The 18,583-nt window shown below is 35.4% G+C and overlaps 1 protein-coding gene across 3 annotated transcripts in view; it reads right to left on the reverse strand.

The window, feature by feature from the left end:
- Positions 1-18,583, reverse strand: part of YTHDC2 (YTH N6-methyladenosine RNA binding protein C2) — a 113,800-nt gene that overhangs the window by 46,640 nt on the left and 48,577 nt on the right. For all 3 annotated transcript variants that reach the window (XR_008993386.1, XM_057490788.1, XM_057490789.1), the window contains exons 13-20: positions 18,178-18,356; positions 17,848-17,944; positions 17,682-17,769; positions 17,519-17,599; positions 13,689-13,771; positions 10,548-10,653; positions 9,330-9,449; positions 8,749-9,021 (exon numbers count right to left, since the gene is read on the reverse strand). Coding sequence is in view for 2 of the 3 variants with exons in the window: in XM_057490788.1 (XP_057346771.1) it covers positions 8,749-9,021; positions 9,330-9,449; positions 10,548-10,653; positions 13,689-13,771; positions 17,519-17,599; positions 17,682-17,769; positions 17,848-17,944; positions 18,178-18,356 (1,027 nt within the window). In the remaining variant the exon portion in view is untranslated. The remainder of the gene's footprint in view (positions 1-8,748; positions 9,022-9,329; positions 9,450-10,547; positions 10,654-13,688; positions 13,772-17,518; positions 17,600-17,681; positions 17,770-17,847; positions 17,945-18,177; positions 18,357-18,583) is intronic.

Consider the following 18,583-nt stretch of genomic DNA (forward strand, 5'->3'; position numbering starts at 1 on the left):
ATCCAAAAGCAACAGGATACACATTCTTATCAAGTGCACATGGATCGTTTTCCAGAATAGATCAAATACTAGGCCACAAAACGAGCCTCAGTAAATTCAAAAGATTGATATTGTACCAACCAACTTCTCAGATCACAAAGGTATGAAACTAGAAATAAATTGTACAAAGAAAACAAAAAGGCTCACAAACACATGGAGGCTTAACAATATGCACCTAAATAATTAATGGATCAATGATCAAACTAAAACAGAAATCCAGCAATATATGGAGACAAATGAAAACAACAGCACAAAGGCCCAACTTCTGTGGGACACAGTGAAGTATAAGAGGAAAGTATATAGCAATCCAGGCCTATTTAAAGAAGGAAGAACTATCCCAAATGAACAGTCTAAATTCACAATTAATGAAACGGGAAAAAGAACAAATGAGACCCAAAGTTAGTAGAAAGGGGGACATAATAAAGATCAGAGAAGAAATAAATAAAATTGAGAAGAATAAAACAGTAGAAAAAATTAATGAAACCAAGAGATGGTTCTTTGAGAAAATACACAAAATAGATAAACCCCTAGCAGGCAGACTTATCAAGAAAAAAGAGAATCTACACACATAAACAGAATCAGAAATGAGAAAGGAAAAATCATGACAGACACCAGAGAAATACAAAGAATTATTAGAGAATACTATGAAAAATTATACACTAACAAACTGGATAACTTAGAAGAAATGGACAACTTTCTAGAAAAATACAACCTTCCAAGACTGACCCAGGAAGAAACAGAAAATCTAAACAGACCAATTACCAGCAAAGAAATTGAATTGGTAATCAAAAAAACTACCCAAGAACAAAATCCCTGAACTAGATGGATTCTCTGCTGAATTTTATCAGACATTAGAGAAGAGTCATAATATTCATTCTCCTTAAAGTTTTCCAAAAAACAGAAGAGGAGGGAATATGTCCAAACTCATTCTATGAGGCCAGCATCACTCTAATACCAAAACCAGGCAAAGACAGAACAAAAAAGGAAAACTACAGACCAATATCCCTGATGCACATAGATGCAAAAATACTCAACAAAAGATTAGCAAACCATATTCAAAAATACATCAAGAGGATTATATATCATGATCCAGTGGGATTCATCCCAGGGATGCAAGGATGGTACAACATTCGAAAATCCAACATCATCCCCTATATCAACAAAAAAGACAAAAATCACATGATCATCTCCATAGATGCTGAAAAAGCACTTGACAAAATTCAACATCCATTCATGCTAAAAACTCTCAACAAAACAGGTATAGAGGGCAAGTACCGCAACATAATAAAGGCCATATATGACAAACCCACAGCCAACATCATGCTTAACAGCGAGAACCTGAAAGATCTTCCTTTACGATCGGGAACAAGACAAGGATGCATACTCTCTCCACTTTTATTCAACATAGTTCTGGAGGTCCTAGCCACGGCAATCAAACAACACAAAGAAATAAAAGCCATCCAGATTGGTAAGGAAGAAGTTAAACTGTCACTGTTTATAGATGACATAGTGTATGTATCAAACCCTAAAGACTCCGATCCAAAACTACTAGATCTAATATCTGAATTCAGCAAAGTTGCAGGATTCAAAATCAATACACAGAAATCTGTTGCATTCCTGTACACTAATGATGAACTAGCAGAAAGAGAAATCAGGAAAACAATTTTTCATTCACAATTGCATCAAAAAGAATAAAATATCTAAGAATAAACCTAACCAAGGTTAAAGACCTATACCCTAAAAACTACAAGACACTCTTGAGAAAAATTAAAGAGGACACTAATAAATGGAAATACATCCCATGCTCTTGGGTAGGAAGAATTAATATTCTCAAATGGCCATCCTGCCTAATGCAACCTACAGATTCAATGCAATCCCTATCAAAATGCCAACAGCATCCTTCAGCAAAATAGAACAAATAGTTCTAAACTTCATCTGGAATCACAAAAGACTCCGAATAGCCAAAACAATCCTGAAAAGGAAGAATAAAGCAGGGGGAATTACACTCCCCTACTTCAAGCTCTACTACAAAGCCACAGTAATCAAGACAATTTGGTACTGGCACAAGAACAGAGCCACAGAAGAGAATAGAGAGCCCAGATATAAACCCACACATATATGGCCAATTAATATATGATAAAGGAGCCATGAACACACAATGGGGAAATGACAGCCTCTTCAACAACTGGTGCTGGCAAAACTGGACAGCTACATGTAAAAGAATGAAACTGAATTACTGTCCAACTCCATAAACAAAAGTAAACTCAAAATGAATCAAAGACCTGAATGTAAGTCATGAAACCATGAAACTCATAGCAGAAAACAGAGGCAAAATTCTCTTGAATATAAACATGAGCAACTTTCTCATGAACATATCTCTTTGGGCAAGGAAAATAAAAGCCGAAATGAACAAATGGGACTACATTAACCTTCTGTACTGCAAAGGACACCACCAGTAGAACAAAAAAGCATCCTACAGTATGGGAAAATATATTCATAAATGACATCCAATAAGGGGTTGATATCCAAAATATATAAAGAAATCATGAGCCTCAACAACCAAAAAGCAAATAACCTGATTAAAAAATGAGCAGGGGATCTGAAGACACTTCTCCAAATAAGAAATTCAGATGGCCAACAGGCACATATGCTCCACATTGCTAACCATCTGAAAAATGCAAATTAAAACCACAATGCTGGTAATTATAGGTCTGCTTTGGTTATGTAACTGTATTCCTATTATGTTAATGTGTGTGCGCAATTTAATTAGTAGTTTAAAACCTATACATGCTGAAGTTACTCTACAAGAAGATATGACAAAGAAATAATCAATCTTCCCATGTTTTCTTCCGTCTGCTACTTCTATACCTTTTCTTCTTCCTTCCTAATTACAACCCTTAAATAGAATTTGTGCCTCATATCGAATTTACCGAGTATCATAATTCTTCCAAGTGGTAAAGATACCTCAAGACAAATGCTGGGCATAGAAGCCACAGGGCATAAATCTGCAAAAAAGTAAAAAGCTAACCTTTTCAAACAATATTGCTTCTCTCTCACTTACCAACTTTACATTTCCCTGTATGGCCCCGGAAGATGACTGGTTAGCCAGAGACGGGTAAGATTCCTCAAGGGAGGAACAACCTAAGACAGGCACAGTCGCAGGGGGGCCATCAGGTGAGAAACTGGGGATCAACAGAGGTGAGGCTTAGAACCTCACCCCCCGTTTTGAGAGAAATCTTCTGCATCCGTGGAAGTTTTGTTGCCCTCGTCTAGCTTGGATTAACACTTAGTCTACAGGCACAGACCTGCTCATCTACATTTGCTCTCTTAAAACACTAAACTATGTTTTCTACCTTTATCTTGCATCTACCTACCACTTCAGCATTTTATTTAAAAATAATAATAACAATAATAATAATAAGGAAGAAATGTGGGATTCACATATAAATCAAGTATAAAAATCAAACAAATACCCCGAAAATGAACTAAGATACGATATGAAAAAGAACTTCCAACATCAGCACTCTCTGGAAGACTCATGCCAGAAGACGATCATCAAAAAACCCCAACAAAGATCCACACACTGCTACAGCTGTAGATGCACTCATCCCACCAGTTCCTGGACCTGCCATGGGAATGAAGAAGGAGATATCTAAGCTGGCCTGTGCATACAGTAAAACAACAAATTTGACTGGATCTATACTGTTGGAACTCAATCAAGAATTAGGAGAAGTGCAAATTGTAGCGCTCCAAAATCTTACAACTACAGACTATTTACTGTTAAAAGAACATAAGGGATGTGAACATTCCCCAGGAATGGGTTGTTTTAATTTGTCTGATTTCTCTCAGACTGTTCAAGTTCAGTTGGACAATATCCACCATATCATAGATAAGTTTTCACAAATGCCTAAGGTGCCTAACTGGTTTTCTTGGTTTCACTGGAGATGGCTGGTAATTACAGGTATGCTTTGGTTATGTAACTATACTCCTATTATGTTAATGTGTGTGCACAATTTAAGTAGTAGCTTAAAACCTATACATGCTGAAGTTACTCTACAAGAAGATATGTCAAAGAAATAATCAATCTTCCCATGTTTTCTTCCGCCTGCTACTTCTATAGCTTTTCTTCTTCCTTCCTAATTACAACCCTTAAATAGAATTCGTGCCTCATATCGAATTTACCGAGTATCATAATTCTTCCAAGTGGTAAAGATACCTCAGGACAAATGCTGGGCATAGAAGCCACAGGGCATAAATATGCAAAGAAGTAAAAAGCTAACCATTTCAAACAATAAGGCTTCTCTCTCGCTTACCAACTTTACATTTCCCTGTATGGCTCTGGAAGATGACTGGTTAGCCAGAGACGGGTAAGATTCCTCAAGGGAGGAACAACCTAAGACAGGCACAGTCGCAGGGGGGTCATCAGGTGAGAAATTGGGGATCAACAGAGGTGAGGCTTAGAACCTCACCCCCCCTGTTCTGAGAGAAATCTGCATATGTGGATGTTTTATTGCCCTGGTCTAGCTTGGATTAACACATAGTCTACAGGCACACACTTGATCATCTACATTTGCTCTCTTACAACACTAAACTATGTTTTCTACCTTTATCTTGTATCTACCTACCACTTCAGCATTTTATTAAAAATAATAATAAAAAGAGAAATGTGGTATCCACATATAAATCAAGTATAAAAATCAAATGAGTATTCATATTTGAACTGACTGTTTATAGTTCATAATGCATGAGCAAAACCGAAGGTTTCTGTGATGGCTGCCCTTGTACTGTTCGCCATGTAGGAACTTATTCACTATGTAAGAATTTGTTCTCCATGTAAGAACTTGTTTGTTATGCCTCAGAAGATTGGAGACTGACGAAAATTAGACTTGGGGTGGATTAATGATTGTGCATTGAGCATTGACTCCCCTATACAGAGTTTTATTGTCATTAACAACCATTTGATCAATAAATATGAGAGATGCCCTCACAAAAAAAAAAAAAAAAAGGACAGACTTCCAATGGTAAAATAAATAAGTAACCGGGATGTAATGTATAGCATAAGGAATATAGTCAAGATATTGTAACAGCTTGGTAGGGTGATAGCTGGACATTAGAATTACGTATATAAATGTTTTATCACTGTGTTGTACACTTGAAACTAATGTAATGTAATACTGTGCGTCGACTACCCTTCAATAAAAAATAATTATTTAAAAATAAATAAATAAATAAAAATAAAAATAAAAAATAATTATCTACAATTAAAAAAAAAAAAAAAAATCAAACAAATATTCTTATTTGACCTGATGGTTTATAGTTCATAATACATGACCAAAACCGAAAGTTTCTGTGATGACTGCCCTTGTGGTGTTAACCATGTAAGAACTTATTCACTATGTAAGAATTTGTTCACCATGTAAGAACTTGTTTGTTATGCCTCAGAAGATTGGAGACTGACAAGAATTAGGCTTGGGGTGGATTAATGATTGTGCATTGAGCATTGACTCCCCTATACAGAATTTTATTGTTGTTAACAACCATATGATCAATAAATATGAGAGATGCCCTCTCAAAAAAAAAAAAAACCACAATGAGTTCTCACCTCACACCAGTTTAGGCAGCCAACATTCAAAAGACAAACAACAAATGCTGGCAAGAATGTGGAGAAAGGGGAACCCTCCTACACTGCTGGTGGGAATGTAAATTAGTTCAACTGTTGTGGAAAACAGTATGGAGGTTCCTCAAAAAACTAAAAATAGAAATACCATTTTACCTGGGAATTTCACTCCTAGGAATTTATCCTAAGAAAACAGGATCACAGATTCAAAGACACATATGCACTCCTATGTTTATCACAGCATTGTTTACAATAGCCAAGACATGGAAGCAACCTAAGTGTTCATCAGCAGATGAATGGATAAAAAAGATGTGGTACATATACACAATGGAATATTATTCAGCCATAAGAAGAAAACAAATCCTACCATCTGCAACAACATGAATGGAGCTAGAGGGTATTATGCTCAGTGAAATAAGCCAGGCGGAGAAAGACAAGTACCAAATAACTTCACTCATCTGTGGAGTATAACAACAAAGCAAAAACTGAAGGAACAAAACAGCAGCAGACTCGCAGAACCCAAGAATGGACTAGTGGTTACTAAAGGGAAAGGGATTGGGAAAGATGGGTGGGAAGGGAGGGAGGATAAGGGGATTAAGGGGCATTATGATTAGTACACATAATATAGGGCATGGGGAAGGAAGTGTAGCACAGTGACTGTAATGGGGTATGTGGTGGGGACTTGACAATGGGGGGAATGTAGTAACCACAGTGTTGCTCATGTGAAACCTTAGCATAAGATTGTATATCAATGATACCTTCAGGAAAGAAAAAAGAAAACTAATATTAGAAATACCATTTGACCCAGTCATTCCACTCCTAGGAATTTACCGAAAGAAAACAAGATCCCTGATTCAAAAAGACTCATGCACCTCCATGTTTATCATGCACTATTTGCAATAGCCAAGATATGGAAGCAACCTAAGTGTCCATCAATAGATGAATGGATAAAGAAGATGTGGTACATATACACAATGAAATATTATTCAGCCTTAAAAAGAAAAGAAATCCTCCCATATCCAACAATGTGGATGGATCTAGAGAGTATTATGCTCAGTGAAATAAGCCAGGTGGAGAAAGACAAATACCATATGATTTCACTTGTCTGTGGAGTATAAAATCAAAGCAAAACAGAAGGAACAAAATAGCAGTAGACTCATAGACACCAAGAAGGGACTAGTGGTTACCCAGGGAGAGGGGGTGAGGAGGGTGGTGAGGTAGAGGAAGGGGGATAAAGGGGCACTATAATTCGCAACCACAATATAAGTTAGTCACAGGGACGGTAGTACAGCATGGAGAATATAGTCAATGATTCTGTAACATCTTACTACATTGATAGTAATAGCACTAAAGGGGTTGAGGATGTAATTATGGGTAACTGTTGAACCACTGTGTTGCATATTTGAAACCAACATAAGATGGTGTATCAGCAATACTTTAATGTTAAAAAATTTCCTGTATAACTTTTGACTACCCATAAACTTAGCTACTAATAGCTTACTATTGACCAGAAGCCCTTCCCATGAAATAAATAGTAGATAAACACATTAAAAAAGAAAAAGTTCTCAATACAAGAAAAAAACCCTGTAACTATGTATGGTGATAGATAACTAGACTTACTGATGATTTTACAATATATACAAATTGTTTTACACCTGCAACTAATGTTATATTTCAATTATATCTGTTTTTAAAAAATAATTTAAAAACAGATATAAAAAGTAAAATCTAATACTTCATAATCCAATAAAATTTATCATTAGTTAATTTACACTCAAATGCTATGAAAGCCAATGAGTTAATAAAATCTCAATGAGAACTAAGTACCAGGTAACCTAAATGACCAGCTATATAAAAATATTTACCTTTTCAGGTGTGTCTGCTAATTTCCCTCCACCAAAGTGTAGGAGGTTTTCAACTAAGCCCTCATAATACTAGTTTTATCTAAGAATCCTGCCATGCTGGTCCTCCAAAAATAACCTGTATATCAACCTCTTAATCTATCTGAGAATGGAAAGTGGGATTTCTAGAAACCATCTATCAGTACAAGAATGCTCCTTGAAAATGAAATCACTTGCTCTGGAATATATCAGAAAGACCAACCCAGTAATTTGTGCTCTCTGCTTTTGAAGAGGCTTAGGATAAAGCAAAGAACAGATAGGAATCCTACTCACTATCTCCCTCAACCATTATCACACAACGAATCTACTCTAATATGTGGTTTCTAATAGACTTAATTAATACTAGTGTATCATCCATTGTTCAGTAATGCTCACCAAAGAACTTACAATTTTTTTTGTATGTACTGAAAAAACCCTGTATGCTTGGAAAAGAGTACTTTCTGCATAAACAAAATGAAATTTTTTTTAATGTATAGGCACAGCCTACATTCAAGAAGATAAATAACATGTCCACCTTTTCAAGAAATTATATTCTTCCTCACCTATCTAAATTTCTAAATTATATATCATTTCCCTTCGTCAGAGTCCTACCTTCCTTATCTTTTTTTTCACCATTTGTCACTTTCTTTGATTTCTCCACTACTGTTATCTTAAAAGGTGGTGGTATTCGGATTTTGCTTTATAAGATTAAGTTCTTAGCATAGTGTCTTGAGCATACACACAAAAAAAGAAAAAAATGCACTCTAAAAAAACACAACAAAGAGGTACCAAATTCAAGATAATTTTCCCCCAAGTTTTATTCTATATCCTTTAAATAATATGCAGCTTTTTAACTAAACTTTTAGAGCATTCCTTGCCCAAGATATGACTGAAAGGAACTTAGGTATTAAAAAATAAATATGAGTATAAATAAAAATAAATACACACACACACACACACACACACACACATACATACACATATTCCTACAAAGAGAAAATTAGGAAAAATGAAAGACAAAAAAGTAGAGAAAACAATGATAATTTTAATGTATTAACAGTAGGAAGATGTTTTCCTGGGCTGTTAATAAAATGTGACTTTATAATGAAACAAAATTAATGGAATCATATCTCCTTTTTCAATTTCTTATGCTTCCCTCATAAATGTGCTTAACCGGCAACATTTTCAGAAATAAAATGACAATAATAGTACCTGAAATGCTCTTAGAAGTGCCATATGGTCACTGAAAGTTCCTGCAGTGAATCGTTTCCTACAAAGCATAGCTGCACATTTTTGAGAGGCCTGTGCTGGCAGTACAAAAGGATCTCGATAGGCTAGTGTGCAGGCAATTGTAAGGATGGGGTCCAGACACTTTAAAACAATAGCACACAGCACCATTTTACCAAGATGTGGTTCTACTGGCAAGTCAGCCAAATGATACCCGAGTTCAGTGAGATCTTCCCATGCATCCATTGCATCTATTTTCTAAATAAAAGCATAAAAAAGTCACTTGACATGACTAAAGACTATGTGTAATCAAACCACATCCTTAAAAATTCACAGGAAATAAGAATTTAACTTTTCTTTTGCTACATCTTACTACAAATACATTTTGCTTCAAATATATAAAAAAACTTATACTTACTGTTTTACTAAAATTATCATGAAAGTACTATACTCAAAGTACATAATTATTTAAGATAACTTTTTCAAGTACAAAATTAGTTAAGATGAATTCTCATTTGGTTACATTTCAAGTAAAATAGGTAAAATAAAGCTATCAAGACACCAACCTTAAGCATTTGTACAGCATTTCTTACAATTAAAGCTGGTGGAGGTTCAGGAGCTTTCATAAGGAAATCAGCAATAGGACAATTAACTGGAGCTAACAGTTTGGTATGTAAACAAAGTTCCTGTAAATAAGGACAGCAAACAGTTTTGAAATATTGAAATTTACAATTGATTTTTATTTTTAAAGAAATCATGGGAACTGTAGTTCCCAAATGCATACTACTATACTCATCTTTAGTTAAAATGAACAGTAGGGAGAAAAATGTCTTGTTATAACAAGTTCAGCAAAGAGCAGGAGAAGGAAGCCACGGGAAGTCAAAGACAATTTTTCTGAGTTAACAACACTTAAACTAAGATGTAAAGATTGAGTAGGAGTTAATTATAAAAGCAATAAGGGGAGGATTCTAGGGAGAGTAGACAGCACATATGAAGGTCCTAAGAGAGAAAGAAACAAGATGTGCTTGAGAAATTCAAACCACTGGTGTGATTTGAAAGAGATGGGGAAAGACAGGAATTAAAAATTAAAACCAGGGATATAAACAGGAGAGATAACTTAGACTCATGTTAAGAATTATGTATTTTATCTTAAGAAGAACAGAAAATGGCATACAGGCATGGAAAAATGGGAAGTCACCTAGGTATATGGATGCCAAAAATGTGATCCACTTTCTCTTTAAAGGTTTGGAAACCAGCATCTAGCTCAGCACCACAGAAAATCAAAGTAATGAATGTACTGTTTTCTCTAGATACTACACAGTGTCTGATTGTTTCATGAAATCAGAAAATCTAAAGGAAAACAGTTAATAAAGGCCAGGAATTCTCAGTGAACCAAGATTACCAAGGTAATCTCAGTATTTTAAACAGATTTTTTTGGTATCATCTTTTGGACCTTAAATAATTTATTTTCTAATCCTCATTGAGATCACAGAAGTTAAACACTATGTGGCTGACAGACTCCCAGCATGTTGCATTGAAAAAAAACAATATATTTATAAGCTATACCATAATCAAAATGCACTCAAATAATTCTTTATATTTTTGGAAGCTTATGAATTAAATTTTTCATACAGAAAAAAATATTCATATAGCCGCCCTCCAAAATATATATGTTGTAATTTTGTTTATAAATTGATTATCTAAAGCCCAATTAGTACAGTTGTAATGAGCCCTCTCCTCCCTCACCCACAGAAACAGCCTTTTAGAGTTAAGTAAATTTCTACCTGTAATGGCATTCTCAAAAGTTCTGGAGTCTGATATTCCAACATATTCTGAAATCGGAGTCTACTGAACAGCCGGAAACAAATTCCAGGTCTGCATCGCCCTGCCCTTAAAAGTATAATACAAAATTAAGGCTCAAACAAGGATAAAGATTATAACAAGAAACTGTAAAAGCAATGTGATTTAGGAGACAGAAGAAGGAACCAGGATCAGGCATCTAAATTTGAATCCCTACTCTGATATTTACCCCCTACAAATCCTTTCAGGAGGCACTTCAGCTGTCTACAACTCAATTATCTCTGTACAAAGTGAAATTCATGAATGACAGCTATGTGACAGGCCTTCTAGGATCACAATAGAAAACAAACAAAAGACATACATACGAAAGTAAAAAATAAAGTATGAATAAATGCAGGAAAATTTAAATATAATCAATTTTACTGAGCTGACAGCACTGTGTTCACGTCCTCTGACTAGAGTTGCGCAAACATGCATCACACAACTCCGAGGGAACGTCATTTACCCTATCACCACAGAGAACTGTATAATTTTCTGGGAAGTAGCAGAAAAATATCTTAAGGAAAAGCAGTTTGATTTCATCTGTGGTCACTATGGCTAATGGCAAGGCTGAACATGCTAAGTGATAGAGACACAGAAATATCCCTGTGCTCACATAGCTCACAATCCAGAGCAGCAAACAAAACTGTAGCACAGTGTGCTACAAGTTACAAAATCTGACATTGTCCCACCATACATACCTTTCCCAAATACTTCCCTTTATCTATCAGTCGGCTATCCCACCTATCCAGCCCCTCTGTGTGACTTCTATCTTTGCCCAGTCTTTAAATGTTGGTGTTTCTCTAAGGTTGGACCTCAGCCCTCTGCTCTCCTTAACCTACCCTCTCACCCAAGGTAATTTTAACCATCCTCCTGACTTCCATTTCCATCCACCTAGATCTCCATATCTTAATTCTAGATCTACACTTCAGAAGTCTCTTACTTCCACAGAGATTTTCCAGTCAACTCAAACTCAACACAACCAAAAGTTTATTATTCTTCCCAACATAACCACTCTTCCCATTCTCCCTGACAATGACACCACCATCCACACACAGAAACCTGTATGACATCCTTGACTCCACTCTATTCTTTACCCCTCACACTAGACATATGATCACCAAAATTATTCTCCCCAAAATCTCCTGAATTATTTACTTCTCTTTATTTCTACCATCACTGTAACAATTCAGGCTATCAACTCTCCCTTATTATAAATGGAAGTTTTAACCAAAGAGCCTCCTACTGGGTCCTCCTACCATCATTTTATCACTACCAATTCATTCTTCAGAGAGCTGAAAAAAATACTATAACCATGCCCTACCTCAGTTTATTAAGAAGGAAAAAAAACAAAACACAAGATGGTCCTTAAGGACAGTCTGCAACTTACCTCTTTCCACTCATTTTTAACTATTCTCCTCTATACTCAGCTCCATCCAAACAACTTTCTTGTTCACTCTTGCCCTTTAGGCCCTTGTATATGCTCTCCCTCTGCCAGAAATCCCTTTCCACAACACCTTATTATTCATATTTATCTCAGATTCTATCTTAACTCCTCTGGGAGCATTATCCAGTTGTAGCACAGATCACACAATATTAAAACTGCTTCACTTATTGGATTCCAAGATGGAATGCAACATTCCCTCCACCCAAACTTTACCCATAGTTTGGATGGGTATAGTTTACTGATCATTATATCCCAAGCTTGCACAGTGAAGGCTGTCACAAAATATCTATTGAAAAAGATGACAATGACAATTTCTACAATTTCTGATTTTTACCCCTGATAATATACTATTAACACCATATAAGTCCAGTTCCATGTGTCAAGCCACACTTTGTCATGAGAGGACAACTGACACAGTAACAGCAACAAAGCCCTCAAGGGGCAATCTGTGAAGTTACAAAGTACAGAAATAATGCATTCACTGTCTTTGGCATACGAGGCACTCTTTCAAAGTCAGTATTTGATGTTTCCTTATTAGTTAAAATGCAAGAATAATTAGTCATATAATTACTGAAAACTGATTTTTAATCTTGCCTTTTTAAAAATGAAAAAGTAATGAAAGCATGTACTGAAATAACCAAGCTACAAAAAAATATAAAATGAAAATTAAGTCTCCTTCCTTCAAGAGCCCCACAAATCCTCCTCCTCAGAGTCAGCAACAATTGTTTTCTTAATGTTTATCTCAGACTAGACAATGCATTTGTATTTAAATATATATACAAACTTAAACATATTTTTAGCACAATAGATACATGTTCTATACCTTATTTATTTTCAATTAATAATATATTCTGAAAACTCATTCCACATAAAAACACATGCATCTACATCTTTCCTTTTAAAAGTTTAGTATACTACTGTATGGCTATCACATCACTTAACCATTTCACTACTGATGGACACCAGAGTGTTTCCAGACTTAACTACTACAAGCAATGTTGCAGAACAACATTCTTAAACACGTATCTTTGCACACATATGCAAGGATACTCAGGGTAAGTTATGAGAAGTACAATTTATTGTCAAAGGTAGATTTGGATAAATAGTTTCAAACCACCCTCTAAAGAAATCATACCAATTTACATCAGCAAACTATGACAGCCAACTGGTCTATGATTTTGCCAGCTCTGTTGTGTATACCATTAAACATTGTCATCGATGCCAATTTGATAAGTAAAAAATAGTACCTCACTAATTTGAATTTCTTTTAGTATATATGGGGTGGTATCATGAGGTTAATATATTGGTCTTTATGAATTTATTTTAAAGAGCTTTTTGTACAATACAGAAATTAGTCCTTGTCCTGTATTATGAATGTTTAGAATTTTTGCTTAAATTTTTCCTTTTCAAGCTTCCGATGATTATACTAAGCAAAAATTTTTAATTTTAAAATAACCTGAATTTGACTTCTAAAAATAGTATTAAAATGGTCTGCTTTGCAAAACCAATATAAAAATTAAGACTAACCTGAAAATTTCAACATTTTATAAGAAGTGGAATATGTATTAAATATGTAATATATATGAAAATGTTTCCATTTTACAGACAATTGAATGAACATACATTAAATATACATTACCTGCCTTTTCGCTGTATGGCACTAGCTTTGGAAATCCACACCATTTTTAACATTGTAACCAAGTTCAGTGCATCAAAGGATTTCTGTAATATTTAAATTATCTTCATGTTAAAACATAAAAGGTATTTAAGAAGAAATAAGAAACACTATGAATATATTTTAACATGCCATGTTTAATTCCTAATTAGATAATTAGATCTTTTTTAAAACCCAGATTCTGATTATAAATATTCTAAGGAAAAAGAATGAAAACTAAACAGAAGAGCTGTGAAACTTCCTTGTTCTGTGCCTTGCTGAGCTATTTGCTTCTCTCTGCTACAGATGGTTAATGGCAGTCAATTCACTTAAGGCATCAAGATTGGACAGAACTGATTTATTCTCTTAAAGTCATTTTCTATCAGATTTACATCACTGTGGATCAGTGAAAGATAGCTTCTGAAATATTTCCCAGGGACCTGATCTGGAGGAATAAGAATAACCATCATTGAACTAAATCTAACCCAAAGAGAAGAATTTTTTAACCTCTTCGATTTTACCTCCTCCTGAACTACTTACTAATGCAATTAGCCCAACTGGAATATTATAAAAGAGAAAGTATGAAAGATTCATTACTACCCCCATACTTCCTCAATGAATCTAAAGTAAAAATTTACTGTACAGAACTATTTCAAAAGAATGCATTCCTAGCTGGAATGTATACTTCAATCATTTAGTGATTTATACTTTCCCTTTCATAAATAACTAGATAGAGCAAATACAAATGTGTTCTCTCAATAGTTTAATTATGGGATTTTTAGAAAACATGCTGCTTACTTCACTTTTAATAAAATGTCATTATTTGGCAATTTTGTATGTAAATAACTTTGACATGACCATCATATTCTAACGTGGTCTACTTAATAAATAACATACCTAAAGGAATTAATTTCCAAAACATTCAAAATCTATTTCATCAGCATTAGATAATTTTAGGGGAATTAAATCTGAGTTTTTGTTGACTTGCCACTTAGACATGTAGCGGTGAAACTCATCACTATCCTCTTTAAAAATTTTATCCCGGAGGTTTGGAGCCAAGATGGCGGCATGAGTAGAGCAGTGGAAATCTCCTCCCAAAACCACATGTATTTTTGAAAATACAACAATACAACTCTTCCTAAAAGAGACCAGAAGACTTCACAGGACAACAGCCAGACCACATCCACACCTGCGAGAACCCAGCGCCTAGCGAAGGGGGTTAAGATACAAGCCCGGCCCGGTGGGACCCGAGCGCCCCTCCCCCCAGCTCCCGGCGGGAGGAGAGGAGTCGGAGCGGGGAGGGAGAAGGAGCCCAGGACTGCTAAACAGCCGCCCTAGCCATCCGCACCGGAGCACAGACACAGTGCGTGCATGGGGTGCTGGAAACTAGGGAAACAGGACAGTAAGACCTGTGAGCGGGACCCCGCAGCCGGCACCCCTGGGATAAAGAAAAGCAAGTGCTTTTTGAAAGTCTTAAAGGGACAGGGACCCCACAGCGGGATGGTCTTTTCAACAGATGGTGCTGGCAAAACTGGACAGCTACATGTAAGAGAATGAAACTGGATCACTGTCTAACCCCACAGACAAAAGTAAATTCGAAATGGATCAAAGACCTGAATGTAAGTCATGAAACCATAAAACTCTTAGAAAAAAACATAGGCAAAAATCTCACGGACATAAACATGAGTGACTTCTTCATGAACATCTCTCTCCAGGCAAGGGAAACAAAAGCAAAAATGAACAAGTGGGACTATATCAAGCTAAAAAGCTTCTGTACAGCAAAGGACACCATCAATAGAACAAAAAAGGCATCCTACAGTATGGGAGAATGTATTCATAAATGACAGATTCGATAAAGGGTTGACATCCAAAATATATAAAGAGCTCACGTACCTCAACAAACAAAAAGCAAATAATCCAATTAAAAAATGGGCAGAGGAGCTGAATAGACAGTTCTCTAAAGAAGAAATTCAGATGGCCAACAGACACATGAAAAGATGCCCCACATCACTTGTCATCAGAGAAATGCAAATTAAAACCACAATGAGATATCACCTCACGCCAGTAAGGATCGCCATCATCGAAAAGACAAACAACAACAAATGTTGGCGAGGTTGTGGAGAAAGGGAACCCTCCTATACTGCTGGTGGGAATGTAAATTAATTCAACCATTGTGGAAAGCAGTATGGAGGTTCCTCAAAATGCTCAAAATAGAAATACCATTTGACCCAGGAATTCCACTTCTAGGAATTTACCCTAAGAATGCAGCAGCCCAGTTTGAAAAGACAGATGCACCCCTATGTTTATCGCTGCACTATTTACAATAGCCAAGATATGGAAGCAACCTAAATGTCCATCAGTAGATGAATGGATAAAGAAGATGTGGTACATATACACAATGGAATATTACTCAGCCATAAGAAAAAAACAGATCCTACCATTCGCAACAACATGGATGGAGCTAGAGGGTATTATGCTCAGTGAAATAAGCCAGGCGGAGAAAGACAAGTACCAAATGATTTCACTCATCTGTGGAGTATAAGAACAAAGGAAAACTGAAGGAACAAAACAACAGAATCACAGAACCCAAGAATGGTCTAATAATTACCAAAGGAAAAGGGACTAGGGAGGATGGGTGGGAAGGGAGGGATAAGAGCGGGGAAAAAGAAAGGGGCAATTACAATTAGCATGTATAGTGTTGGGGGGGCACAGGGAGGGCTGTGCAACACAGAGAAGACAAATAGTGATTTTACAGCATCTTATTACACTGATGGACAGTGACTGTGAAGGGGTATGTGGGGGGGGACTTGGTGAAGGGGGAGCCTAGTAAACATAATGTTCTTCATGTAATTGTAGATTAATGATACCAAAATAAATAAAATAAAATAAAATAATAAAAAAAATTTTATCCCTCCTTTACAACAGCCAACTATAATGAAATGTCCAAATTTATAGGACTTTATTTTCTGTAAAGTAGCCCTAAATATTATACTGAAGACATTATAAAGAAAATAACAAATTTGTTCACATAAAAAATCATTAATATCCACTAAAACAGACATTATTATATGCTTTCCAACATGTATAGTATTTCTTTCTTGAAAAATCAACTACCTCTATCACTTTCAATTCTTTCTGTGAAATGATCTACCAAAGTTAAGGGTATTGAGAATTGCTGGGCATTCCAATACTAAAAGGAAATAAATGCTGCCATTTACTTATATCAGGAGTTGCAATAAATTACTTTAGCCTTGCAGAGGGTCCCTGTTACAACCACTCAGATTGGCATTGCAGTGTAAAAGCAGCCATAAGCAACAGGTAAAAGATTGGACATGAGAATGTTCCAGTGAAATTTATTTTTATAAAAGCAGGTGATGGGCCTAATTTGGCTGCTATCATTTGCTGAACCCTGGTTCTATGTGTGCTTGCTTTCTCTCAACATGGTTCTCTTAAAATTAAATTTCTTTTGAATAGCCTACTATATGTGGAGCATTGGAAATAGAACAATGCACAAGAAGGACATGGACTACTGTTTGACAAAACTTTCACTGTAACTAGCCCAACCCTTTACTTTCTTCTTAGTATTTAGCAAGTAAAGCTAATTTTTTTGGATATTTTGTCAAAAATAACAAAATAGATTCTATATACTGAATTGTTTAAGGTAGAACATCCACCTTAGCAAAACCAACATTTACTATGATAAATTCACTTAGAATCAGAAATTCTCCCATTAAAGTGAATCCTGGTTATAAAAGCATCTATTGCAAGAGAACTTAATCTTTCTTGAAGTAAAAATACAACTTATCCATACATACCTCTTTCACCTTACCAGAATCAATGACAAAGACAACATCATTGACTGTGATACTGGTTTCAGCAATATTGGTGGAAAGGATCTGCAATGGGATGTTATGTTTTAGTGCAAAATCAGAACCAATGACTAATAAATAGGACAAAAGAAGATTTTATGAAGCTTACTATTTTTCGAACACCTGCAGGTGGGCTTTTTAAAATCTTCTTTTGATCAGATGTTTGCATATTTGAATGAAGCAGAAAGACTTGATATCTGTTGACAATTGGAAGAGAAAATACTCTATGGTACCTATGTTACTTAAAGCAACAAACATAAAGCTTTAGCTTTTACCTGTGTGCACTGTCAGCAAACCGCTTATCATCAAACAGGATTCGATCCCTCAATCCAACAATTTCATCATATCCAGGTAGAAAAATTAATATTGCACCTTGGAGAAGATTAATTTTTTTTATTTTAAATCTCATCGTAAAACCAGAACCAATCAACAGAACTATATATCATGTGAGTGTTTTCAAGTATTGATAAACTGTAATACTTATAATACTTAAGAGATTATTTATGTGGTGCTAACAACAGAATTATATAAAAATTTGTACACAAGGAATTTTTAAGTCAGTGTATACATTTTCATTTCAGTTCTTTTAGACAACATGTATTTACCAGCATCACAACTATGGCAGATATTATATAGAAGATGCATGATCAAATCCAAGTCTACTTTTTCATCATCAAAACTGTGATGATAAGTTTTCAGGAGCTCTCTGTCTTCAGCACTGAGGTCACTTCCATTTGATTGAACCAGAGAACTTTCATCTAGATTTCCAAATCCCAATGAAGCACTAAAAAAAAAGTCAATTTTCATTAAAAAGTGTATAAGGACCAATAATTCCTATGATGTCCTTCTTCCAATTTTAAATATACCCTAAAGGAGGTTAAGTGATATTTAATGACCTAGCTATAATTTATATTTTGGTTTCAAATACATTATTCAAAGTACATTTGGCAATAAATGCTTTTCAAAAACACAGTGTGAAGACATTTCTCCACAGAAAATATACAAATGGCC

Source organism: Manis pentadactyla, chromosome 13 (assembly GCF_030020395.1).
Source record: "Manis pentadactyla isolate mManPen7 chromosome 13, mManPen7.hap1, whole genome shotgun sequence".
Classification (NCBI taxonomy): domain Eukaryota; kingdom Metazoa; phylum Chordata; class Mammalia; order Pholidota; family Manidae; genus Manis; species Manis pentadactyla.